The following is a 26073-nucleotide window of genomic DNA, read 5'->3' as shown; positions in this document are numbered from 1 at the left end:
ATGTTTTACAAAATAATTCCTTCAAGTGGTATCAGAGCCTAGGTCTAGTAGTTGGTGAATCCTTTTGTGTTTTGTAGTTCATAAGTTAATGATCTAAAAGTTGTAATTGTTACAAGCTTTATTCTTGCTTCTTTGAAAGTAAATTTTGTTGGAAAATTTGCTATCTCAAATGTTGTAGATGTCGTTCATATGAGCATGAATATTGGAGCTAAAATTTGGTGCCATGCTTTTGGGAAAATTCGGCCAAAATCAAAGGGTGAATTTTTGGGTTCTTGTTTGACTTGTTAAAAGTGTTTTAATGTGTTCTTTGGAACCCCTAAGTACCCTAGTTTGGTTAGATGTTATTTCCCTTAAGTAAGAATGGTTTTGGAATGTTTTTGGGTGGAAAAAGTTCATGGAAAATTTGGGTTTTTCATGGATGTTCTTCATTGTTCTTGATGTTCTTGCCAAGAACAAAAAGGTTTGGTGTATTGATTCAAAGTTTTGAATTATTTCATAAAGTATATGTGATATGTTTTTAAATGATTTATTATGTATTTAAAGTGTTAGATATTTGTATAAATGATGATTGAAATAATTGTGATTGAATTATTTCAAAAACTTATCTTACATATACTTGCATGATTGTTTTTGACAAAACTCACAAATCAACACACACTCCCACCTTATCTTTCCCTAAAACAGGCCACTCCCTCAAAGGGAGTACTTTTGGGGCTTTTATGCAATTACATAAAGTTTTGATACTTTTGTGTATTTGCACTTTGGCCCAAAAGTTTACGTTTTTACGTTTAGGTCCAAAAACGCTAAAGGAAAAATTGTTTTGATCCTTTAATGATGTTTTTGCATTATTAAAAGTTTGGGTTCTAGTTGTATTTACATGAAGTTGTGACTTTTGTGTATTATACAAAGTGACCCCAAAAGTTTTTGTTATTGCAATATGGCCCAAAAGTTGAGGTTAATTGCATGATGGCCCAAATAGGATGAGAACAAAATTGTTTTGTCTCTTTAAATGAGAATTGGATTTTCATTTTGTTTAGCTCCATTTAAATCAATTTTATGGATACAAAAACCAAATGAAAATGTTGCATTCATTAATTAGTAAAAGTGTTAATTAATTAAAGGGTGATTATGAACCTAAGCCTAATATAATTGAGCTATGTGAAAGGCGTTTCAAATTTGTTTGAACCATGGGAATGTGTAGATTAGATTTTGGTTGTAATTTGATTTGATCAAATGTTGTAAAAGGGCTTAAGCTCTTCTTTACTTTAAAGTAATTTGTTATATGCAAATGTTGTAATGAGCATAAGCTCACCTTTACTTTGAAGTACTTCTTTCTTGCTTTATACGATATGCATGAAAATGAAGTAGTTGGGTCCAACGCCCATAAGACAACACGCCTTAATGTGATTAAACGCGTAACTAAAATCAATCTTCATTCCTAGACCGAGGTTCAACACAAGGCTCGTGTTGAATCTAAACAAAGGTTCATAATCATCCTTAGGCCCTAAGACAACTATGTAGTCCATCAAATGAATGCAAAGTTTATGTTAGTAGTATCATATACTCTTGCTTTAAAAACCGTTTTAAAAGCATAGTGGGAGTATTATGTACAACTAAAACAATGAGATGGAACAATAGTTGTAATAGGACCAAAATAGTTTTAATAGAGATTAAAATGTATGTTTATATGTGATGAGACCTAAAACCCTCAACCAAACCAATATTAAGTTGATAAGCGAGAGATGTTTAGAATATCTCTTCGTGGCCTTCCACCGTGGTGGGATCCAATCGTTTATGACTTGTACACCGGCTTCACCCTATCATGGGGGAGTACACAGTGCATGCTTATACTCAGGAGGAATCCATATACATATGATGAGGTGAGTGTAGGCAACGAGGATAGCTATATATCGTATCATCGTGAGGCTATTCTTGAACCCCTTCACACACTAAGCATGGTGGGAAGAACTTAACTAAGTGCAATGGAACCAATATCATATCATTGTGAGGTTACATTCTCTAGAGGCCAAATAAGATGGGTACTTGCATGAGTTGCAAATGAGTAAGCGTACTCTCTCATTATTATTGTTGCTAGCCATATATCGTATCATCGTGAGGTGGGCTTGGTAATAGTGAGCCTCCCATAACCTACTAGGAGTTTCATCCAAAACTCTCGAATTCCTATGAGGGATATGGAATTTGCCAAAAATAGTGGGTGGTGCTATTTGATTTAAAGACCCAAATCAAATGGCTTAAAATCAATCAATTTATATTCGTTATGTATTTGATTACCAATATATTTGCAAACGCTATCCAACACTTGACAAAACCGAACGTTTAGTTTACGGACTTGGTACTACAAAACCATAGATTGTCTTTAATGGCTTGTAAAAGTACCAAAGTAGTCTCATCCTCACAATCTTACTATTGATAATGTATCATTAGAAGAATATGTTAGAAAAGGTCTATCATAAAGAGGACAACACTTTTAATGTCATAATTCTTCAATTACAATTTGTTGTATGAAGAAATAGGAGTTGCTTTGAACAACTCTTAGTCAATGCAAACACTTAGTGCTTGTTTCTTTGTTAAATGAACAAAGAACTTGAGAAGAAAGCACAAAGGCATGAACACTTTATGTGCCATGTTTCTTCACTTACAAATTGTTGTATGAAGAAATGAGAGTTGCCTTGTACAACTCTTGAAGGTTTGTAATTATGTTTAGAACATAATGGTTGGTTGACAAAAATAGTCCATTAACATGGACTTATGATGATTTTGAATCATTAAGTGTTGAAGTGATAAACCACTTAACGAGACGGAAACTAGGCAAGGACTTCACCTTTGTTTCCCTATCCTAATCGTTCACTAAGTTTATTGTAAACTATATAGTGAACAATAAACCACATGCTCTCCAAAATTGTTTGATGTGTATAACACAATTGAAAAAGGTTTCAAGAGAGATAGTGAGAGTTTAGGGACCATGACTAATGTAGTCAAAGGTGAAAGTCAAATAAAGAAGATAAATAACTCCAAGGGAACAAACTTTCTTTATGAAAGGATGGACATTGGAAGGGGTATTTGCAAGAAATGTCTTGCAAGTGTCAAGAACACACTTTTCGAAGGTGTTGTAAATTGTTCTTGAAAAGTTCAAAACAGTTGGTTCTTCTACTTGAATGCTTGATTCCGTATTAGTGACTATGTTTTACAATCGTTGTAAAAGTGTGGCTAATAAGAAGTAGAAGATTAATGAGAGAAGAGAAAGTACTTCACATTCGAAGCGTGAATCAAATGTAGATCTCTGCGAAAGCAGATGGTACTTACTTCCTCATATGAACCACCAAAGAAATTGGAAAAACATAGATTGTCTTTATATTCCAATTTTAAGGAACTAAATTCCGTCACTATGTGAAATGGATAAATGTTTTGTTTGACAAAACAATGTTCTTTATTAATCAATGATTAGATTATGGTAATCTAATTAATTATCTTTATAGTAGAGATAATATGGTGGTGTTAACTGTTTAGAAAATAATGATGCTTAAAACCCAAAAGGTTGCAGGGTAGTGACTAATCCCAACTAAAGTTGTGATACCTCTAAAACATAAATTACGAGTTGGTCATAAATGGACGCTTTGGATCGTTAGATCCGGATCCAATACCTTCTTGTTAAAATTGTATAGAGGCGAAATGTTCGAATCTTTATTCTTTTGGAAAGAAGAAAGAATCACAAAGTTGTTGAGGTTAATTCACTTAAATGTTAGTGGCACTTGTCCACAAACATAATACTACTCATGTTGGATAACATTCACCGAAGATCACTCTCGGTTGGACTATAGTTTATTTTGAATAAACACAAGTCCGAATACTTTGAAAAATGTTTCAAAGAATTCAAGAAATGTAAGTTGATGAGTAAGACATCTAAAGTATTTACCTCCTTAGATTTGATCCAAGGAAAGGTAACACTTTAGATAAGTTTCCTTGAAAGATATCAAGGAAATAGCATCATAAGATAATGTATTTCTCCATTAGGAGAAGAACGAACTTGAATAAGATTTAGTTCGTTAGATGTTATCTATTACCCATATATAGGATATATACTTCTAAAACAATATGATTGTCAATGAGAAGATCTTCCAATATTTTCATGACTCCATAAGATGTAGTTGGAAAGAAAGACAAATCTTAAGCATGTTAAAGATTTGGGATTGTGTGCTAACAAGCAATATTTGTTTGATAATAATCTTGTAGGATATCCTTAAAATAACTTTTGGATATCGCTTCTATAAACCAACTAACAAATGTTGTTTTGTTGGGTAGTTCATTGTAATTCTACAATGTGATTTGCCTAAAAGCAAATGAACGAGAGATAGAACTCAAAGAATGGGTTCTTTGAGAGACAAGAAAGTAATCAACAAATATAACAACCTAGTTCCTATACCACAAGCTCCAAGGTAGTCGATAAGGATTTATAAACCGTCTCAGTTGAATGGTTTTGAACTTTATGACTATGTCATAGAGTTGCACCTCTTAATTCGAAAGAAATAAGAATGAAAATCCTTATAACTACATTGAGTGCATATACGATATATACTCAAGGAAATGGTAAAGTACCATTTGACTCGAAATAATGAAACCTTCATAGCTAATTGGTAGCTTAAGGTGACTACAATCAAAGAGAATGGTTGACTTTGAAGAAACCATCTTTGAGATAGTCTTGGTTTCAATTAATTCGAAGATTGCTAACTACAACTAAATGGTGATTCAATGTTTGGACATAATATGGGTTTCCGAAACCATTATTAAGATAGTCTTGATAATATATGTCTAAAACTATAAATCACAAGACATGTAAGTTGTAGAGATCCATCCATCATGGATCTTAGCAAGTTAGTGGGAGCTATTTGCATTTTATGAGAAAAGGTTCAAATCGTTTGATTTCTCATAAAGATATAAATGAATCTTTTGTTTACTAGTTTTACAAAAGATTAGTGGGAGTTAATCATGTTCCTAAAATTTAAATATATATGATATATTAATTTTGGAAATGAAAAGAATACTTCTTCGTTAAAGTTATGACTTTAAGCATTCTATAAACGATAGAATGTATATGGGAGATATAGTCTATATACATGGGATGGAAATCTATAATGATATATTTCATGATATAATTGGATTATATCAATGCCTAATAATAGACAATGGATGCTAGGAAGTTTCTCATATGATGATAAACTTCAATAAGAAAGGACGATTCTAGTGAGACTAGCAAGTTGCCCTTCTCAAAGGGAATGTACCCCTTTGACTCCCAAAGAAATAATGCGTAAATAAAATCCTTTATGCATATGCACAAAGGTGATTTATGTATTTCATATTGTATGAAAAACATTGATATGAGTTGTACCTAGAACGGTATAAGATGATATCAGTGCAAGCCCAGGATCAGAACCATGGCAACTGTCAAGTGAGTCCTTAAGTATTTAAGAAATACTAAAGGATAAATTCCTCAAAGATCGAGGAAGAATCAAAGTAACGTAATGGAAGCGTAAATGTATTAGATTATGAATCTAATCCATCATTGGATGTTTCTTCATTATGAATGAAGAGATAAACGAATATCTCTTTATTATGACTAAAGAGATATTTGGATGGAAACATTAAAGTAATGACTTTAGTGTGTTCCATTATGAATGCAAGATATATTGCCATATAGAAGTTTACAACAATGTTGTTTGGATGGGAAAGTTCATTTATGAACTCTCTATTCGGTTCCAACCAGAAAGTGTATGACACTAATGGGGCGATAGCTCAAGCCTGGGAATCAAGGTCTCATCAAGATCCGAACACAAATGAGAGACTGAACCACATGATTGAGAATCATGTATAATGGTGACGTCGGTATTCTCAAGGTTGCTTCTATGGATAACACATATAGATATCCACTGTCTAGGCCTACTATTCAGCCATTTATGAAATGACTACAGAAGAGATATCATCATTGATGATCAAGCTGATTGGCTCTAGTGCAAGTGGGAGATTGTTGGAAATGTGCCCTAAAGCCAATCATGTGATGATACTTTACGGACATTTCACATGTTAAACTAATCCAGTTTAACATATAAAGGGCATACATTATTGTTTGAGCCGTCTCATATAAATGTTATATGCTTAAACAATAAAGTCCAAGGAATATGTGATTGGGAGAATGTAATCTAATGAAGTTAGATTCTTGAGACCATTCTTTCGTAGACACATCCTAAACGTTCCTGATCATAGGATTGCCAATTGGGCATTGACAGTCCGTCAAGATCGGTACGTACTATGTCTTCTCTCAGGGAGAGTGATTAGTCTCTAGTCATTGGTGTGTGTGACATCAAGACAAGTACGGTAGGTGCTCAATAGAGAATGAGTTCACTGAACGCGATCAACGAAGAGTTCTCATATTCCATGTCACATGAGAACTCATGGTTGGGATAATGCAAAGTAGTCCTTTGACCTGAGGCATCATAGTTGTCTTGTGGTTAAGACCTTGATCTTTGATTATGTCAAAGTCATCCCACCAGGAGGGTGTCCACGGCATCGTTGGGGTCAAGCCGCTTAGCTATGGAGACAAGTGAATGCGCAACAAGGGATCTCTAACCTTCAAACCGTTTGAAGGAGAATACTCTCTGATATGATTTGAATCTCTGGCCAGAGTATGAATGAGATTTGGGAATGCGTTCCTAATCACATTCAAGGTAATCATATAAGCACAAGACACACATTGGATAGTAGACATGAGAAAATAAACTATCAAACCAAACAATGTGGTCAAGAGTATTAGATTAGAGAAGGACCGTATTGCATTTGTAATCCCAGACTGAATAGGTTCTCCACCTCTTCTGATTAGCTTGGGTAACCATGACATACGGCTAGGTGTCACTCATGGTTTGTGGAAGCCCTAAACGTGTGTAATCACTAAAGGGAGAATTGAAAATAGTTTCAATTCACAATCGATGTAAAATGGTTTTAATCGCCCACTACCTCGCTAAAAGGAACCTAATGGATCGCACACCGTGAAAGGTGGAGATTGGAGATTAAACGGAAATGAGTAAGAATGATTAAATGGTTTAATCATTTATTTATGGCAAGGATTAATTAATATGTTAATTAATCAAACGAATAAGTTCGTTAAAGACTTCGGGATAGTTTTGGACCTTAAGGCCCAATGGGCTTCGAACGTCAAGCCCATTAACTTAAGTTGTATGACAATTTAATGAATGAAGATTCATTAAAGCCCAAAAGCCCAAAATCCCCTAAATGGCCGGCCATAGTGTGATGAATTAGGGTTGTTTGGTTATTTAGGTCACTTAAAGAAGTGACTATATAAATGACTTTATAACTAAATATTCATTAAGTGAAAAATGGGTTTATTTTAGGGAAAAATGGGTGAGAATTGTCTCTCCATTTCTCTCTAAAGAGGCCAACACCTTGGAGGGTACATCTAGCAATCCTACTACTCCAAGGTCACTCATTCATCATCCAATCTCTCCTTGGTGTAGAGACTTAGAGGTTCTCAATTTTGGGAACTTGGAGAACCTATTCTTCCATACAAATCCATGGATCTAAGAAGCAAGGAATGAAGGCCCCTATCTCTTTGGGTGATTAGCCTTTGCTTATGCAAAGAGGAATCTACAAAGGTATTAATTTCAACTCACTTATTTTTGAGTTGATTATTGGTTCACCAATCTACTAGGCTTTGAATTTCATGGGTAAATGTTTTGTTTTTGAGTGCATGTAAGCATGATTCCGCCTTTAATTGTTAATTGCATGCTATATGATGTTGCTCAAATGAACATGTTTTACAAAATAATTCCTTCAGATAGCACATATCGTCATTCATTGTGGCAGGTGCTTTGCCCTTATTCTTGAAGTTCGGGGCCTTGGGAGCGAGGTTTGGGCGCTTCTGGGCTTTGTTTCCTCCCTTGGATGGGCCTTGGCTCTGTTGACCTTGGTGGGATGGCTTCTGGCCGCCCTTACCACGTCTCTTTTGGCGTTTTGGGTGCTGATTAGTGCTATAATGTGCTTCAGGCACAGCAGTAGCCCCAGTAGGTCGAGCTTGATGATTCTTCATCAACAGCTGGTTCTGCTTTTCAGCAAGAAGTAAAACAGAGATCAAATCCGAGAACTTAGTGAACTTCTGAGCTCTATATTGTTGCTGCAGGACAATATTAGAAGCAGAGAAGGTCGAGTAGGTCTTCTCCAGGAGATCCTCTTCAGTCAAAGTTTCATTGCAAAACTTGAGAAGTGATCGGATTCGACAAACTTCAGAATTATATTCATTCACAGACTTAAAGTCTTGGAAGCGCAAGTGTTGCCAGTCGTGTCTTGCTTCAGGCAAGAATATGTCCTTTTGGTGATCGAAACGATCAGCCAAAGCGACCCATAATGCACGTGGATCCTCCTCAGCAAGGTACTCAGTTTGTAGAGCGTCATGGATATGTCTTCGGATGAAGATCATAGCAGTGGCTTTTTCAGCCTCGCCAACAGGTTTATCTGTTGCTTCTTCAATAGCAGGACGTAAGTTCTTTGCAGTGAGGTGGAGCTTCACATCTTGAACCCACTTGAGGTAGTTCCTTCCAGAAACCTCCAAAGCGGTGAAGTCGAGTTTGTTCAAGTTCGACATGTTCCTATCACAAAATAGATGGACAAGATGTGGTTAGTGTAATGGAGAAAAATCAATCCATTCACATAGGAGTAGAACATACAGGTTCTAATAGACATGTATTGGTTTAATTTTGCATGAAAAACTTCGGGTTTTCATGGGTGATATATTTAAGTGAAAACTTCGGGTTTTCAAACAAGGCATGTGTATAAGAAACTTCGGGTTTCAAAGTAATTATGAACTTCAGGTTCATATATTCCTGCAGGCAAACACAAATATATATATGCAAACAAATATGCAAAGAATATATGCAGAAATATTGTATAATGATAAGTGAATTAATTTATTTTTGGTCTTCGGGACCAAATTAAAATGTGGGTGAAAATATAAAAACCCATATTATTTAAAAAAAAAATTAAATAATAAAATCTCGGGGCCTAAAAATATAGGCCAAGAACCCTCGGGTGGGATTACAGGCCCACGGGGTGAGAAGAGGGGAATGGGCTGCTGTGTGCAGCCCTAAAAAAAAAAATTTTCGTTTTTTTTTTTTTTTTTTTTTTGTATTCAATTATATTATATGCATGTATAATTTTAATGAATCACATATTTACGTTGATGCATATGCAAATAATAGTTTCAATGCATGTACATATGTAGGATTCAATTCATGACAAATATCAAATTCACATAATTGTAGCAATTTTGATGATGAAGCATACACAATTTATGTAGAATCTAAAATACGTTAAACGTAAAGTTGGGTCATGCATCATGGTGAATGTTCATGCTATCAGGGCTTGCAAAATATCGAGTTAAAAGCCGTTGTTTGGAAAGAACCTGATTGCGTGATGATATGGATGAATTGGTTTGATGCAGAAAAAATTATTTCTTCAATTTCGGCTTTCATCTTCAAGCTTGTATCACGTTCAACATAAGAAGAAAAATAAATTGAATCAATAACAATATATGAATTCAATAAAATCAAGATTTAATCAATTAAAAATAATTGAAACGTAATACTCCCCTGATTGTAGACGAATAAATTCTCTTTAAATTCTTCTAAGCACAGCGTGAAGAGCGTGCTGATAACGTGTTGTGGTCTATTTTATCTGACAGAGGGACTAGGGCCGGCGGCAGAGAGAGAGAGGAGAGAGATGTGTGTTTGTAGAATTGTAGGGGAATGTGTGTGTTGTTATCCCTCCTACATTGTGCCTTTATTTATAGTAGTAAAGGGAGAGAAGATATTCCTTCTTCTCTAAGTAATACAAGTTGTAATAGGAAAGGATAACTAGAATCAAATCTTATCTAGGATTTACACAATCATACTTAAACTAGGAATGTTTACAACAATACTTTATTTGTAAAAGTAAAATATTTATAAACTTTATCTTAAATATTAATTAGTATGATAAACTACTTCATTACAATACTAGATTATTCAAAATCCGAAACACAAAATCTTTACAACGATAACTGATTTTCACAAAAATTTTCATTACATCTGCATATACAGAATACAAGTGGAATTTGCTCGATGACTGTCCCCTATTTACTCAAAAGTGCAACATCTGTTTAAAAATAAATAAAAATGGTTTACACCAACACCACCAACAATTTTCAGAACACATTTCATTGCATATAAGGCGCAATCCGTTCTGGCATAACTATATTTAAAACACTGCATATCAACGGAACACTTCCAGACTTCCTACTGCATTATGAACCTTTTCAGCTCCTACTACCAGAAACAGCTGGACTCCTTGCACTGACATATTCAGCTGGATGAGGAGTTCCTGAATTTGTCTCACTTATTCTATGCGTCTCAGTTTCCAAGTCTTCACTTCATCAGTGAGTCTGCTAACTGTTTCAGGCAAAGGCCATTCAATTATAAATATAGTTTGCAGTCATAGTCAAACTCATGCTAAATAAAAGCTACAAGGAAATCATAAATTAACATCAATTGAATTGTTGTCCAGCAATTCATCATCATCTTCTCAACTGATAAATGCTTTTCTTGTCCTTAAGTACAACCAGTTGCTTATGTATTGCTTATTTATTCAACATAATGCAATATACAAACCAAAATGAATAACATGGGCAGCACACACAAGAAGAAAGTATTACCAATCACTGAAGCAGTTGAGTGCGTCACCTGACCTAACTTGAAGGTCCTTTTATTAGAACCTTTGCAGGTTGCAGTAGTCCCCCAATATGATTCCCAATTTCCCATATACTTCTTTGAGGCATTTAATCAAACAACTCGGAGGCCAACTATGCATAGTACCCACAAATGCGGAAAGCGGAACTGGAAATGCAGAGAGTCCCAAAACAAAGATAAATTGTGATTCCCATTTCAATCAACAACCACACAAGTTCATTTTCGAACCATACAACGCAGGAAAAAAAATATTCAAAGTTTGGAAGAATTGAAAAGAAACTTTTCAAGGCCTGGGTGAAAAATCATACCTGAGACATTTCAGCGAATCAACTTGACTGGAGTGGGAATGGCGTCGTACTGAGCAGAGAGATCAAAAGCCAAATGGCATTGGACACTTTCTTCTGCTCGATATGAGCATCGGTGAAAATGGCAGTAGCTTGACAGTTATGTTTACCTAATCAATGAGATCGAGCTCGTTCGTTGGTTGCCACACAAAACCTTGTTTCAGAAAACCCCAAAAAATGGGTTCATCATCAGAGAGCAGCCAAACCCCAACCTAAAAATTAAATTAATTAATTACAACAAAAATTGAAAGCAAATCGAGTACCTGGTACCTGGAAGGCGACGGCGGTGTGGCGCTGAGACCGACGGAGAGAAAGGAGGAGGAGGAGGAGGAAGAGGTGGGAAGAGGGGCGTGCGGAGTGTTTTGCGAGAGAGAAAGAGAGAGAGTGCAGAGTGTAGGAATCAGGAGAAGGAGAAAGGAGAAAGGAGGGGGCAGTATTGGCAAATTGAAAAAATTCATTAACTTGGTACTGTATAATAAGAGGCTTCTTTAAGCTGCAAAATGCAGCTTCCACTTTTTAACTTTTTTTTCATGTGAATCTTTAAAATAAAACTGTTTTGAAATGTTTACCAAAATTCAAAACCCCTATCAACCTTTTTTCATCCCAACTTTTTTTTTTAATCACTTCAATCTCAAACTGCACCTAAGACTCTCTTCCATCTTTTTTTCCTTTCCCTAACAACACGTTAATCTCTTATATTAATTTTTTACAAAAAAAAAAAAAAAATAAAGAATGTAAGGGAAGAGGATGAAAAAAGGAAAGAAGAGAATCCTAACTCGGTTTGGACGGACAGTAGCTACAGTAAAAAGTATGTTTTGTCCTTCCGGGCTTCGCGTTTGTCATCAGGTTCGGATTCGGTTCGTATTGTCTGCTTTGTACGGTGAAAGGAATAAAGTAATGGGTTGTTGGACAAACAAAAGGACAAAAAATGATGAAGAAATTGGTTAGAGAGAAAGGGTAAGTATCAACTATGAATCATTGCAATTTGCCATTATCCATTCAAAACGACAGACTACGAAATATAATAATATGCTAAAGGTTTGCATTGTTGTGTGTGATGAGTATTTTTTAATTATTTTTTTGTGATGGATAGGCGCCCTCTCTCTTTCGTGCAATCTCAGCATTTGTTTCTCTGCCTTTTCTTTTCTATTCTTTTTGTCTTTCATGTTCCAGATATTTTGGTTGTGTTTTTTAATTAATTTTTTGTGACAAGGCATGTGTCATTGCTTACAGATATCGATGATTGATGCGTTCTTTACTCCGCCCAAACCCAACCTTCACTCCTTAACTCTCTCTCTCTCTCGACCTCCACTCTTTCGCTCTCTCCCCCTTACCTTCACACTACATCCAGTCCTCCATTTTTCTTTTTGCATTTGACAACTTCCTCTGCATTCGATGATCAATACAGCCACCTCTGCTTCCTTCCACTTCTCTCTTCATTAAGGTAACCTTCTTGTCTTCATCAGGTAATCTTGATGTGGTAAAGTCTGGCTTCAATTCGTTTTTAATTTGGGCATTTGAATTATGGGGTTTTGGATCTGGGGGTTTTCAATTTCGTGTTACATTTAGTTTGAAATTTGGAGTTTTTAATCATATGGTTCTTCTCTAACTCGTTTTTTTCCTCCTCGAAGCTAGCAGACCCTAGCTCCTTCGCCTCCGCCTCGAAGTCTCCCTGTGAAATCGGGACTTGCAGCCAACCACGGAGAGCCGATACAACAATCAGAGGTTTCAAATCGACAATCCGCGTAGGAGATTTGGGAAATACCAAACTGTACCGAAATCCCGAAAATTTTTCGGAAATCCCGAAATTTCGGTTCGGTGGGTTTCAGAATCTCGTCCCGAAATTTTTCCGTTTGGAATTTGGGATCCCATACCGAATCAGCCCTCTTCAGTCAACTGCACCGCTTATATTTGTGGCGGGGTTTATTAATTATAAGAAGAGCTGTTAATCATGGTACTGGTGTTCGTATCCTACCACTTCGCCCATCGCAATTCCGGTCGTCTTTGATGTCCTCATCTTCCTCTTTTGCTCCCTCGGCCTTGTCTTTCGAGCAAATGTCCTCGTCCCCTTCCTCAAAAGGTTGGCTTTACGATGTGTTCATAAGCTTCAGAGGCGAAGACACACGTAAAAACTTCACGGGCCACCTTTATGAAGCATCGACAAGGGCCGGAATCAACGCTTTTATTGACGACGAAGAACTAAAAAAGGGAGAAGATTTAAAAACCAAATTTGTACGAGCAATCCAAGGTTCTAAGATCTCTATCATCGTCTTCTCTAGACAGTATGCGAACTCCGGCTGGTGCCTCGAGGAGCTGGTTAAGATCATGGAGTGTAGAAAAACGCTGGGGCAATTGGTTTTGCCGATATTCTATGACGTTGATCCTTCGCATGTCAGGAAACAGACTGACAGTTTTGGAAAATTGTTTCTGGAACTTATAGATGAAAATAAGGTAGAGAGGTGGAAGGAAGAGAGGTGGAGAACTGCTCTTACTGAAGCTTCGAATTTGTCTGGCTGGGATCTCAGAAACACTTTGGACGGGTACTTACTAGTTCCTTCTTTTATGAATTAAGGCCTTAACGTACTTTTGCTTGTCAATATCATGTATTATTTTCCTTAGTCCTCTATTAATAAAATCATACAATAAAGCTTAAACTGTTGAGGCTACACTAATCACTGCAGGGAAGCCGCCGGCGAATGGCTGCGTAGGGAAGGGAGGCTGTTTTTGTTTGTTTGTGTTTCTTTTTTAAATTTAAATTTAATTGATGTTTGCTAAGTTTAAACACAACATCTCAAAGAAAATTGTCTTAACTAAAATCTGTAGTCATGATAAGTAATTTTGTGTATTAGTTCAATTTCGTCTTGTGGTTGTATAACAATCTTCGTTTTGCTTCTCAACTTGACTAATGCCAGGCATGAAGCAAAGTTTATCAGGATGATTACTGAGGAAGTCACTAGGAAGCTAAACAACACATACTTAGACGTAGCGCCCTACCAAGTCGGACTAGATTCTCGAGTGCAAGATATCAGTAATTATTTACACATCGAAGATTCGGAAGATGTTCGCATGATTGGAATTTTGGGCATGGGTGGAATAGGTAAAACAACGATTGCTAAAGCCATTTATAACGAATTTTGTGAAAGGTTTGAAGGTAAATGTTTCCTTGAAAAAGTGCGGGAAAAGAAACTAGAAAAATTGCAAAAACAACTTCTTTCTGATATCTTGCAAACCAAGACAAAGGTAAGCAGTGTTGCTGCAGGGACCGCCTTGGTAGGGGAAAGATTTCAACACTTAAAGGTACTTGTCATAATTGATGATGTAGACGATGTGAAGCAGCTACGTGAATTAGCTGGAAATTGCCACTCCTTTGGCCCGGGGAGCAGAATCATCATCACAACTAGAAACGAACGTGTGCTAAAAGAATTTGCAGTTGATGAGATATATCGGGCGAAAGGAATGGACTGGGAAGAAGCTCTTGAGCTCCTAAGTTGGCATGCGTTCAGAAGTAGTTGTTGTCCTAGTCAATATCTTGTGCTCGCAAGAGAAGTTGTCAATTACTGTGGAGGATTGCCGCTGGCTCTTGAAGTTTTAGGATCTACTCTTTTCAAACGAAGTGTAGATGAATGGAGAAGTATATTGGATGAATTGAAAATGATTCCTCGTGGAGAAATTCAGGCACAACTGAAAATAAGTTACGACGGGCTAAATGATAATTACAAGAGGCGGATATTCCTCGATATAGCTTGTTTTTTTATTGGAATGGACAAGAACGATGTCATGCAAATCTTGGATGGTTGTGGCTTTTATGCAACAACAGGAATCGAGGTCCTCCTTGACCGGTGCCTTGTAACTATTAATAGAGAAAACAAGATTATGATGCATGATTTGCTTCGGGATATGGGCAGAGATATCGTGCATGCAGAAAATCCCGATTTCCCTGGAGAACGGAGTAGATTGTGGCTTCCTGAAGATGTAAATGATGTATTGATAGACAAATCTGTAAGTACCTTCCCAATCAAACTTTATGTTAAACGTGTAAGCATATGTAAGTAATCTAAATTTTTTTCATGCAAAGCCTTTTCTTATTTGGAGTCTATTTTTTCTGATAGCAGGGAACTGAAAAAATTGACGGTTTGGCTTTGAATTTGCCAAGTCTTGAAGAGACTAGTTTCAGTACTGGGGCGTTTAGAAATATGAAGAGACTGAGATTGCTCCAACTAAACTACGTTCGGCTCGCTGGGGGATACCAATGTCTTTCCAAAAAATTAAGATGGCTTTGCTGGCATGGATTCCCATTGGAGTTCATACCAATAGAACTGTGTCAACCAAACATAGTCGCTATCGACATGCGGTACAGCAGCCTCAAACAAGTTCTTTGTGAGTATTCTGGGGTAAGTACAATGCGTAACCTGAACCAAATTAGGAATTATTTTTATCTTCTTTTTGGATTTTAAATTTGTATTTGAATATGGTTTTGCCTAACAGTTGCTTAATAAGTTGAAGATTCTGAATCTCAGCCACTCCCACGATCTAACACAATCTCCAGACTTTTCGAAACTCCCAAATCTTGAGAAATTGATACTCAAAGACTGTAAGAGGTTGGCTGAAGTTCACAAGTCCATCGGAGATCTCAAGAGTCTTGTGTTGGTGAATTTGAAAGACTGTAAAACGCTTAAGGCTCTCCCAAGGAGTTTCTACAAGTCGAAATCTGTCAAAACTCTTGTTCTCGATGGTTGTTCAAGATTCCGAAGCTTGTCTAAGCACTTGGGAAAAATGGCATCATTGGTCACTCTTTTTGTTGATGGGACGGCCATAAAAAAAGTACCACCTTCCATCGTACGATTGGAGAAGCTTGAGTGCTTATCTTTGAGTTACTTGAAGTGTCCTTTGCAGCTACCTTCCTTACGAGGCTTACGCTCTTTAAGAGACTTAATTTTGGTGGACAACAATTTAGAGGAAGTGCCTAATGATATTGGGAGTAGTCTACCTTGTTTACAGAACTTACGTCTAGATAAGAATAATTTTCGGAGCCTTCCAAGCCTCAGTGGCCTCTCCATGCTTCATGCACTATTCTTGATTGGTTGCAGAAACCTTGTCGAGATCACAGATTTACCAAAAAGTTTGGATATCCTGGAGATAGAAGACTGCTTTGCATTAGTAAGAATGCCAGATTTTTCAGGCATGTGGACACACGTGTATCTCAATCACCCCAAACTCATTGAGTTTCCAGCCTTGGAAAGCGCGTTAAACTCATTGAGTTTCCACACCACCCCCCTCCTGCTCCCAAGAAATTATTAGATGGTACAGTATCATCACGTCAGCTCGTGATACTTCCATTCAAATTTTGACAACCGCGAAAGCAGACGGATCAAGATTTCAGTGATACTGTACCACTTCACTGCTCTCTAGTTTCTAATTTTTCGGCATATGTGAGTCCCGAGGCTGCATCTCAATCTGCAACCACCACTACATGGGGATTTGGAGTTACTGCGGTTGCCTTCGATCCAACCCGTGGTGGTTCTGTCATAGCTGTTGTCATAGTTGAGGGTACAAATTGTCCTCTTCCTTGAAAACCTTTTCTTTCCTCTTCTGTTATGCGTTTGGGAATTCAATTGCAAGTTGGTGGTGTAACGAAGCATGCATTTATTTATTTGTTTATTTGTTTGTCTTTTCTAATCCAGATGTACATTTTCCCAAAAAAAAAATCTCTGAAAGTTGGTTTGTTAGAGTCTAAATCGTTTCTGAACAAGTGTGTCATCATTTCTCGTTTCCGTACAATATTTGTTTATTTGTTTATTTGTTTATTTGGGAGCAGCCTCTTCATAAATGGGGGTAAGGCTAGCCGACATTCACCTCTCCCAGACCCTGCGTAAAGCGGGAGCCTTGTGCACTGGGTACGACCTTTTTTGTTTATCTTTACCTTACCTTTGATTCTGGTGTAATATCGGAGTTTTATTCTATCTGGCCTGCTAGGTAATGACAACCCTTTTTTTTTTTCCTGATAAGAAACTAAGTTTTCATAGAAATACGTCTGAACTATAGTAGTTGCATGAATTGAATCATGAGTGCAGGACAATACATGTCTCCTTGTGATCCAGATGAGGGTCCATCAATTACAGGATGGAGAGTGCAACGCTGGGAATCATCACTTCAGCCTGTTGTTCTTCACCAAATATTTGGAAATCCTACTTCCAGTTTTGGTGGGCAGGCACCAATGCAAACTGTTTGGCTATCCAAAGTGGACACAAGCATACAACCAACTAATGATTTTAAAAGTCACCAAGCAGCAGCGACAACAGCAACCACAGATGCAAGGAAGACTCCTGATTCTGGCATAGAGAAAGTAAAACGAGTCAGTTTTGATCCTTTTGACCTGTCAAGTGATGTTAGAACACTCGCTCAAATAGTCTATTCTGCTCATGGTGGTGAGATTGCTGTTGCTTTCCTCCGGGGTGGGGTTCACATCTTCTCTGGTTCGAACTTTGCACCTGTTGATAACTACAAGATTAACGTTGGAGCTGCAATTGCTGCCCCTGCCTTTTCATCGACAAGCTGCTGCTCAGCTTCTGTTTGGTATGATAGTGTTAAGGACCGTACAGTTTTAAAAATAATACGTGTTCTTCCTCCTACTGTTCCAAGCAGCCAAGTGAAGGCAAACTCGTCAACCTCGGAACGGGCCATTGCCGAAAGGTACTTCTTCCACCTTGATAAACCTTGAAGCCCTGAAATGATTTTTTATGGATGTTTAAGTTTCGATAGAGTGATGGTCATGATGGCAGGTTTTGGTGGAGTCTTTTCGTTGGGGTTGATTGGTGGGATGTTGTTGGCTGTACGCGGAGTGCTGCAGAGGATGGCATTGGTAATAACTTTGGATTCTTTTTTGTGGTATTGTCGTGTGACTGATGAATAGCAAAGTATTTCTTGAAAAATTAGGAAACAAATTATAGGTCTCCAATTTTTTATATATGCGTTTCATGCAAAATTTCTTCGTAAATGATGTGCACATTGTGTTTTTTTGTTTGTTCATTGCAGTTTCCCTGAACAGTGTCATTGCGGTACTGGATGCAAATTTTCATTCTCTTCCTACTGCTCAACACAGACAACGATTTGGTCCTGTAAGTTTTTAGCTACGACGCAGGTTTTTCAAGATGCTTATAAATTTTCTTGTACATATTAATTTTTTCATGACAATTAGGACCAAAGGTGTCATTTTAGTGTAATTATTTGCTGTATTTTACAATGTTATAAATCTTGATGCATTAACAGTTTATTACACAATCTCGGAGATGTTTTGTTCATAATTACTCATGTGCGCGCCTCTAGAATATTGATAAAAAATTTCAGACATACGATGTAATATATTTTGTTTGTGCAAGTAGTGAAATATGCTGAATTTAAATGAATTCATGACACATAATTTTTTCTTATATGAATGGCCTGGTAGTGTTGAACATGCTCATCTGGAATTTAAAAGAAAAAGAAAAAAGACTTTTGCTGTTAAAGCCAATTGACATTACAAGCAAGAGATGTTAACAGTTCTACTTGCCAAGCAAAAGATTACCAAGAAAAAAAATCACCTAGAAAAAGGACTCATAAAATTATATCTGTTTTGATGCAGTGTCTCGACAGGTTAAAGTGCAGGCTACTGGAAGGTACAAAAGCACAAGAAGTTAGGGCAATGGTTCTAGACAAGCAAGCCGGGTTGTTAAATCCATCTGCTTTGGTACCGGAGCCATGGCAGGCATCTGGCGAAACGTTATCAGGCATTGATCCTGAAGCAACGGCTGTTGAACCAGCATTAGTTCCACATGTTCAGGTTTTCTATTGACCGTTGAACTTCTTAATCTTTAACTTATTCTTTTCTCTTGTTGAAAGTTACACGCTGAAAAATGGTCATGTTTGACAATATTTTTTCTGATTGGCTATACAGAATATGCCCCGGCCTAGAGGTGCAGATGCTGCTGGTTTGTTGCTCCGAGAGCTAGAACTCCGCCCTCCAGCCGAAGAGCGGGGAAGGCGCAATATGTACGGAGAGCCTTGGTCTGGTCCAGATGATATGGGTCCTCAAGATGATACCACCAAGCTATGTAATTCTTCAGACCCACTTGATTCCGGATCTTTGGAAAGTTGTGATGTTTATTATGGAGCCGATGGCTTGTTGCCGAGGAAGCGCGGGATGTCTGAAAGAGATGCAGCATTTGGCCTGAACACTTATGTGGGTCTGGGGCAATGTTTTAAGAGGCAAAGGCACAGGCGAAGCGGTTCATGGTAGCCCCGCCCAGGCGAAAGCCTTAAGGCATGCTTCGCCTCATTGTGGGACCTGAAATTTGATATATATTATATATATAATTATTTATAAAATACAATACTTTGTAAAACAAATACCAAGTCTAGTTGTACTTGGAAACTATGTCATATTGTCTTAAAATATTGTAATTAGTTATTTATGGTAAACAATTATAGAGAACTTAAGAGAAATAAGTCTGAGTGGCCACAATTATAAAGAATTTCATAGGAAATAAATGTTGAAAGATGCAATTATAAGCAATTCAAAAGGAAACAAAAGGTTGAGTGGAGCAATTATTATTAGTCACTGACTAATGCAGTGATTGGAATTGAGCAAGTAAAAACTCCATTCAGCTACACTTGAATTTAGCAAATGAGACGTAAGGAACTCGGCCCTCTCGAAGTCTGCTTATCGCAAGATGATTCACGTGAGGAGGTGGTGATTGTGATTAATGGTCTTCAAACGCTTTATATCAGATTTCAAATTTTGTTTCTGATAAGCGTGCCCAGAGTTTATAACGTTTCATGCTGTCCCAAAGTCTGCTTCAATGTACGATTTTAGATGCTAACATAGTTATATCCTGTCCTGTCCAACCATATCTTATAGGCTTCTTTGGTGCCTTTTTTCCTTTTCGATTGCTTCGTTTAGCATCTCACTTGTTATTATATTAACTAATTTATGAATTTGAAATCCACACACAGGTTTTGCCGAGGGTTGAGGCGTTTGGTTCCACAAATTTCAAACTGGTAGGGAGAACAATTTCACCAGCACCTTATACATTCAGTTTAAACATCTTTGGTAATTTGGTAAATGATAATCACAATGGAGACGATGCTGTCTAAACCCCGCAACCTAAATGTAACCAGTCATCTTTCAGCAATATAGCACTGAGATTATTACCGTTAAAATAGTTTGCCTTCATATTTTCACCTATTTGAGTAGTTTCCATGCAGAACCCCATTGCCACTAAACTCGGAGGGAAATTGTTATATGACCCTTTGCCAGATTGGAGGGAGGTTAGTTTTTTCTCTTTCGAATCAACATTGCGAGATTGTGCTAAAATAGGCTGTGCCATCTAAACTATAACTCCTTATGCTTTTGGTTATTGTTCTATTCTGATCAACCTTCCGGACTTGTTGCACATTTTTGTCGATCTCGACTAATCACTGCCTAGGTTTTACCGGCTTCGCTTCCCGTCTTGTGTGGGGATTATCAAACATGGAGCAGATGCTGTGGTCTGTGTCTTCAACGAGCTTTAATCAAGTCAAACTGATCTGAATGGAAACCCGGAAGTTCTAGTCCAATTGCTGGTGATATTTACCCTCCTCCGGCTTTCGATGACTTGCTTCGGTAATCTCTTCCTTCCCTAAGGGTTGTCCAAGTATTTGACGGTTTGATTACGTTGAGGAACAGTTGTATAGTTTTAAGATTACAAGGACCGAAAGCGTGCTTCGCATCTAGCTGTGACTCGCGATGAAACGTATGTAGTCTTAAGGGAAATTACAGATTTCTGATACAATTGCTTGGAAACTATTGTTACGTCAGATGAACTACACCATTTTGTCTCTCCATTTCTTTTTAACACCTGTTTGGTTCTGAGATTTGGATTGAAGAATAACAAACATATAACTACCGGAATCGAGACATTTTCAATGGAAAACTCACTAAAAACTATGAGTTCCCACATTTTTGTGAAAAATGCAAAATTTTTATTTTCTCGAAATATTGTCCATTAGCATTAAGGAAAACATTTTAAGGCATTTGGAAGCAATTTTACGGTTTATTGAGCAATAAATGTGTATTTAGTAGAATATTTAAGCTGAAAACTAAAAAAAAATAAGTGAAAAATATAGTAGTAGTGAGGCCCAAAACAATGTCAAATTGGGTTTCCACCCTCAGGAATATCATCGGAAAGTCTTATATTAATTTTCAATACTTCATGGTGAGGCGCAAGTGAAAATAATTGATTGAACGATGATTTAAGTACGAAATTTTAAAACTGACTAAAAACTGTGAGTGTTAACCCATGTTTTTTGGGAAAAACTCAAATTTTTTATTCTCGCGAAATATTTTTCATGAGCATTAAGGAAAAATTTATAAGGCATTTGGTAGTGGTTTACGATTTATTAAGCAATAATCAATATTTAGTAGAATATTTAATATGATAACTAAAAAATAAGTGAAAAATATAGTAGTGAGCCCCAGAATATAGTAGTTAACTTAATACCCACGTTTTTTTTTGTGAAAAATGCAAAATTTTATTTTCTCGAAATGTTTTCCATTAGCATTAAGGAAGCCTTACATTGATTTTCAAAACTTCATAGTGAGGCGAATGTGAAAATATTAGATTGAATAATTATTTAAGTACGAATTTTTAAAACTGACTAAAAACAGTGAGTGTTGTTCCATATTTCTTGTGAAAAATGTAAATTTTTTATTTTCGCGAAATATTTTCCGTGGGCATTAAGGAAAACTTTATACGGCATTTGGATGCAGTTTTATGATTTATTGAACAACAAATATATATTTAGTAGAATATTTAAGACAAAAACTATAAAAGTAAGTGAAAATTATTTAGTGACATTGTTGTAAACGTGTTCCACCCTCAAGAATACCAACGGAAAGTCTTACATTAATTTTTAAAACTTCATAGTGAGGCAAAAGTGAAAATAAATAGATTGAACGATGATTTATGTACGAATTTTCCAAACCAACTAAAAACAATGAGTCACTCAAATTTTTTATTTTCAAAAAATATATTTCGTGAGCATGAAGGAAAACTTTGTAAGGCATTTGGAAGTAAATTTACGATATATTGAGCAACAAATGCATATTTAGTAGAATATTTAAGCAAAAAAAAAAAGTGAAAATTGTAGTAGTGAGGCCCAAAATATTGTCAAATGGGGTTCAACCCTCAAGAAAGATGATTTAAGTATGACTAGGCAAGAATCAGTAGCGTGGTACCGATCTTTCCTATTCCAATTTCTTTAATTTATTTGAGTAACCACTATTAAATTAAAATATCTTTAACTTTAGGTTTAAAAACGTTGATTACAAGTGTTTAAATATGAATAATAATAAAAAATTTCACGGAAAAATATATTTTAAAGAACATAAATATGATAATTTGTTGTTATGGTAAGAAAGGGAGATTGGTATGATCTTAGCGACTAGTATAAGGTGTAGTCGCTATCTTAATAGCGACCTTTGTTGTGGACAATCAGTAGCAAAGTACTGATCATATCATTTTCTATTTTATTTATTTATTTTATGTATTTTCTCATTGAATTTTGTTTTTCTTCCTACCTTACTTTATTTAGATTCAAATACCATTAGATTCATATTTATATCTTTGTTTTCGAGTGTTTTCACATGGATTATAAGTAAATTTTCACCGAAAATATATTTTGTAGAACATGAAGATAATAGTTTGGTGTTATGGAAAGGAAAAAAGAAAATTTCAACAAAAACAAAAAATCATAAAATTGATGGTTTAGGCGCAGGGAGATGCAGAAGTAGCATAAGCCCAACGAGCTCAGGCGTTAGCCGCAACACATACTCATGCCCTCGGGAATGCCCAAGGCGCAGCAGAAGCAGTTGACGCCCATGAGATTTCGGGTTTAGGAGTGTGTGAATAGTAATGGGTTGTAAAATAACACCATAAGTTTTGGCTCGCTACAGAGCAGCATAATTTTTTTTTTTAAGAAAAGGTTACCATGTTAAAAATGACGGCTTTAGTGTGAATTTTATCAGGATTTATACAATATTTTCTTAAAACAATATTCATTTTCTGGTTAAAATGTCACTAGATGTAAACTTGGGAGATACAACTCCACAGAGTTCTTCATTCATAGTACATAGGTGCTCATTTAAAAAGGAAAATAAATTACATAGGAATATATACATGAATTGAAATCAAACTAAATAAAAATAAAAGTTCCAAGTAATTATTCTTAGCCGTTAAACGTAAATAAGTTTCACTCCTTGATCTAGGCTGGTTGGCCCCATGCTGCCCAATTAGCTTCACTACCGACACGTGGCATGTTGGGAATCCTTGATTGGACGTCAACCTTGAAGGTGGCCCCACACATAACCCCCTCACTATCAACTCTAGGCATTGCCTTCATCTTCTTGGTTGGATGCTCAAAGCTCATCAATCCTTGCTCACTGTGGAACATGCACCCTGCGACCAAAATTGCACCCATCAAAAAATTAGAAGCTAAATAATAATGTTAATTTCAATTTTATTATAAGTTTCACAATAGGCCGTGTTTGAGGAGAAATTTATCAGTGCTTCAAGAACGTAGCCCAATACATTAAGTATCATAATACAAGTGGTTAAATTTTTTTTTTTCAAGTATCCAACCACTTGATTATAGCACTTGGTGTACAGGACCATATTCCTCGGTACACTGAAAAATCTCTCGTGTTCGAGTTCAACCATTTTTGTATTCGTGCAAGTTTTGAGCCATGTAACTTGTCGTGTTAATGTTGATAGTGTTTTACATACCGGTTGGAAATGGGGCAAAAGATTTAGCACAGCTTTGTTTCATGACCCCCAAGTTATCAGAAATCACCACCGAGCCATCTGTTGCAATGCCCCAGAACATGCTAACCCCTTCATTAGCACCCTGCACAAAAACAAACCACAACCAGAAAGGCTAAGAACACACGAACCCTAAGCACAAATTTGATAAGGACACCCAGCCTCTTCTATCTGCATTTGATTCATTTGGCACTTACCAGTGCAGCAAAGACGGTTCCAGCCTTGGTGTCATAAATCACAAATCCAAAGCTTCCATCAAGATCCTTGAGGACCTGATCAGCTGGGTACGGGCCGCGGTCGCGAAGAGTCCGATAGGCCTCCACCACAAACATGGCCTCATTGGTGCCCTTCGACAGCCCGTACTGCTTGATCAGGCTGCAGAGGTTGTTCAGGCCCCCAAGAAAAATGCAGTATATGTTGTTCAAAGAACAGAACACCCTGCAATGAATTAATCAATTAATTAATTAAAAAAAAACAAGGATTTAGATTCGTGATTGCCCCAAATGTCGTATACAGAAATTCTACGTTCATGACGTTCGTTCGTTCTTAATGTCTGTATGTATATGCACGCAAGCATTACCGTTTTTGAGATGAGTAGGGGTTGGTTGGAGGAACATAAGCAAGCAAAGCTGTGTTTCCAAAACAGACTGAAAAGGCATTGTTTGGATCATGGCAGGACATGAAGTCTTTGGCAATTTCTTGAGGCTTCATGGCGGGATTGGCGGAGGCAGCGGTGGGGCTGTGGAGCTCCTGCGGTGGCTGCACTACTTCCTTGTTGAATATTGCAAGCATTTTCAAAAACAGATTTTGGATCTCAAATTTCTCAAACACAAAGGAGGGTACTAAGAAGTTGACACTGGCAAAGGGAAGTGATGGAGATTAATGCATTATCGTTGGGGTATATAGGTTATATAGTAAATATTCTGAGGGAGAGAGAAAGTAGGAAAAGTATGCGTGGCAATATTATCCAAAACTCTCTCTCTCTTCTATTAGTTAGGGAGATTAGATTCATAATCTATTTTTATCTAGGGCATACCTTGACTTCGTACATTCTAAGAAGATTTTTTTCGTTACAAACAAATTATAGTTTAATACTTGTGTAATATATGTTTTTTAGATCACATTAGTATTCGTGTCCGTTTATACATTTTAGTTAGAGATGATTAATTTCTTTATGGTAATAAACAACACGACAGTATCTTTTTACTAAAGTTAGTAACAAATTTGGACCCTCTTCGAACTTTAGTGTCTGATGTCTAACAACTAGTAAATTTGATCCCCTATTTTGTGCAAAAGAGAATTTGAGCCCTTGGTTTGTGTAAGTAAACCAACGGAATAAGTTAATGAGGACCGTTAGATTCAATTTGAATGGTTCAGATTGCCTGATCTTTGGGCTTAAGACAATAAGATTAAGAGTGGATCGCTGTCCGTTTGTAATATAGCGATATTTTGCCATACCTAAAAAAAAGTGTGAATTTCGAGTAACAATAATATTTGAGTAAACCATTCAAATCCTTTAGATCATAAACCAGCTAAAAATTTGCATAAAAAAATGGTGCAACGGTTGGATCACGTTTGTTTAGTTTAATCCATCTGCTATGCAAATTTTAAAGATTAGATTCATGTAATGTAACGGCTAAAGCACGATGGTTCGGGCTGTTATTACCAAAATCTGTTATCCTAGTCAGTCGGATGATTAGAAAATGGAGATAAAACAGAAAGGGTATTTTGGAAACAGTCAAAACGTGTTGAGTTGTACGAACGCTCTTATCCAAAACTGAAGAACAAGTATAAACAAAGTACTGAAAAATGTGTTGTGAGTGACAGTGATCTGAGTCATCCAATCCAACCTTTTATTTTATTTCATTACTCTTTTGACTGTTCCCCGCGCCTCTGACACATACACGTGGCTCATAATCAACAGCCTAAATAAGAAGAAATTTTTTATTATACTCAAAACACAAATGATATATAACGTGTTATTATATAAGTAGAGACAAGTTTTATTTTCTAAGTAGTTAATTTTTTAACACAAGTACCTCACAATTTATGTAGTGACACGTACTGTATCATCCATGTTCCGGGTATAACAAT

The 26073-nt window shown here is 36.6% G+C and overlaps 3 protein-coding genes and 1 long non-coding RNA gene across 5 annotated transcripts; 2 read left to right on the top strand and 2 right to left on the bottom strand.

The window, feature by feature from the left end:
- Window positions 1-10104: 10104 nt before the first annotated feature.
- On the bottom strand, window positions 10105-11646 carry LOC103427852 (uncharacterized). Its single transcript, XR_528390.4, has 4 exons — window positions 11410-11646; window positions 11111-11300; window positions 10769-10949; window positions 10105-10505 (listed from the first exon to the last, which is right to left on the bottom strand). It is a non-coding gene; the product is annotated as an uncharacterized lncRNA (long non-coding RNA).
- A 550-nt stretch (window positions 11647-12196) lies between these two features.
- LOC103434769 (disease resistance protein RPV1-like) lies at window positions 12197-16881 on the top strand. Of its 2 annotated transcripts, none has more exons than XM_070821490.1 (5): window positions 12197-12590; window positions 12778-13686; window positions 14059-15145; window positions 15259-15537; window positions 15632-16881. In XM_070821490.1, the coding sequence occupies exons 2-5, from the start codon at window positions 13154-13156 to the stop codon at window positions 16442-16444; spliced, it is 2712 nt and encodes a 903-aa protein (XP_070677591.1). In that variant the 5' UTR covers window positions 12197-12590; window positions 12778-13153; the 3' UTR covers window positions 16445-16881. The 2 variants fall into 2 exon arrangements, with proteins under 2 accessions (XP_070677591.1, XP_028959033.1); XM_029103200.2 differs by having other exon boundaries at window positions 15256-15537.
- On the top strand, window positions 16559-19627 carry LOC103435071 (mediator of RNA polymerase II transcription subunit 16-like). Its single transcript, XM_070821491.1, has 6 exons — window positions 16559-16693; window positions 17218-17836; window positions 17926-18005; window positions 18179-18261; window positions 18765-18962; window positions 19077-19627. Exons 2-6 carry the CDS (start codon window positions 17226-17228, stop codon window positions 19416-19418), a joined length of 1314 nt encoding a protein of 437 aa, XP_070677592.1. The 5' UTR covers window positions 16559-16693; window positions 17218-17225; the 3' UTR covers window positions 19419-19627.
- A 3572-nt stretch (window positions 19628-23199) lies between these two features.
- Window positions 23200-24959, bottom strand: LOC103434775 (stem-specific protein TSJT1-like). The gene is made up of 4 exons (XM_008373128.4): window positions 24560-24959; window positions 24177-24417; window positions 23944-24064; window positions 23200-23616 (listed from the first exon to the last, which is right to left on the bottom strand). Exons 1-4 carry the CDS (start codon window positions 24769-24771, stop codon window positions 23423-23425), a joined length of 768 nt encoding a protein of 255 aa, XP_008371350.1. The 5' UTR covers window positions 24772-24959; the 3' UTR covers window positions 23200-23422.
- Window positions 24960-26073: the final 1114 nt, after the last annotated feature.

Source organism: Malus domestica, chromosome 05, assembly GCF_042453785.1.
Source record: "Malus domestica chromosome 05, GDT2T_hap1".
Lineage (NCBI taxonomy): Eukaryota > Viridiplantae > Streptophyta > Magnoliopsida > Rosales > Rosaceae > Malus > Malus domestica.
This window is presented reverse-complemented; position numbering and strand designations above follow the sequence as displayed.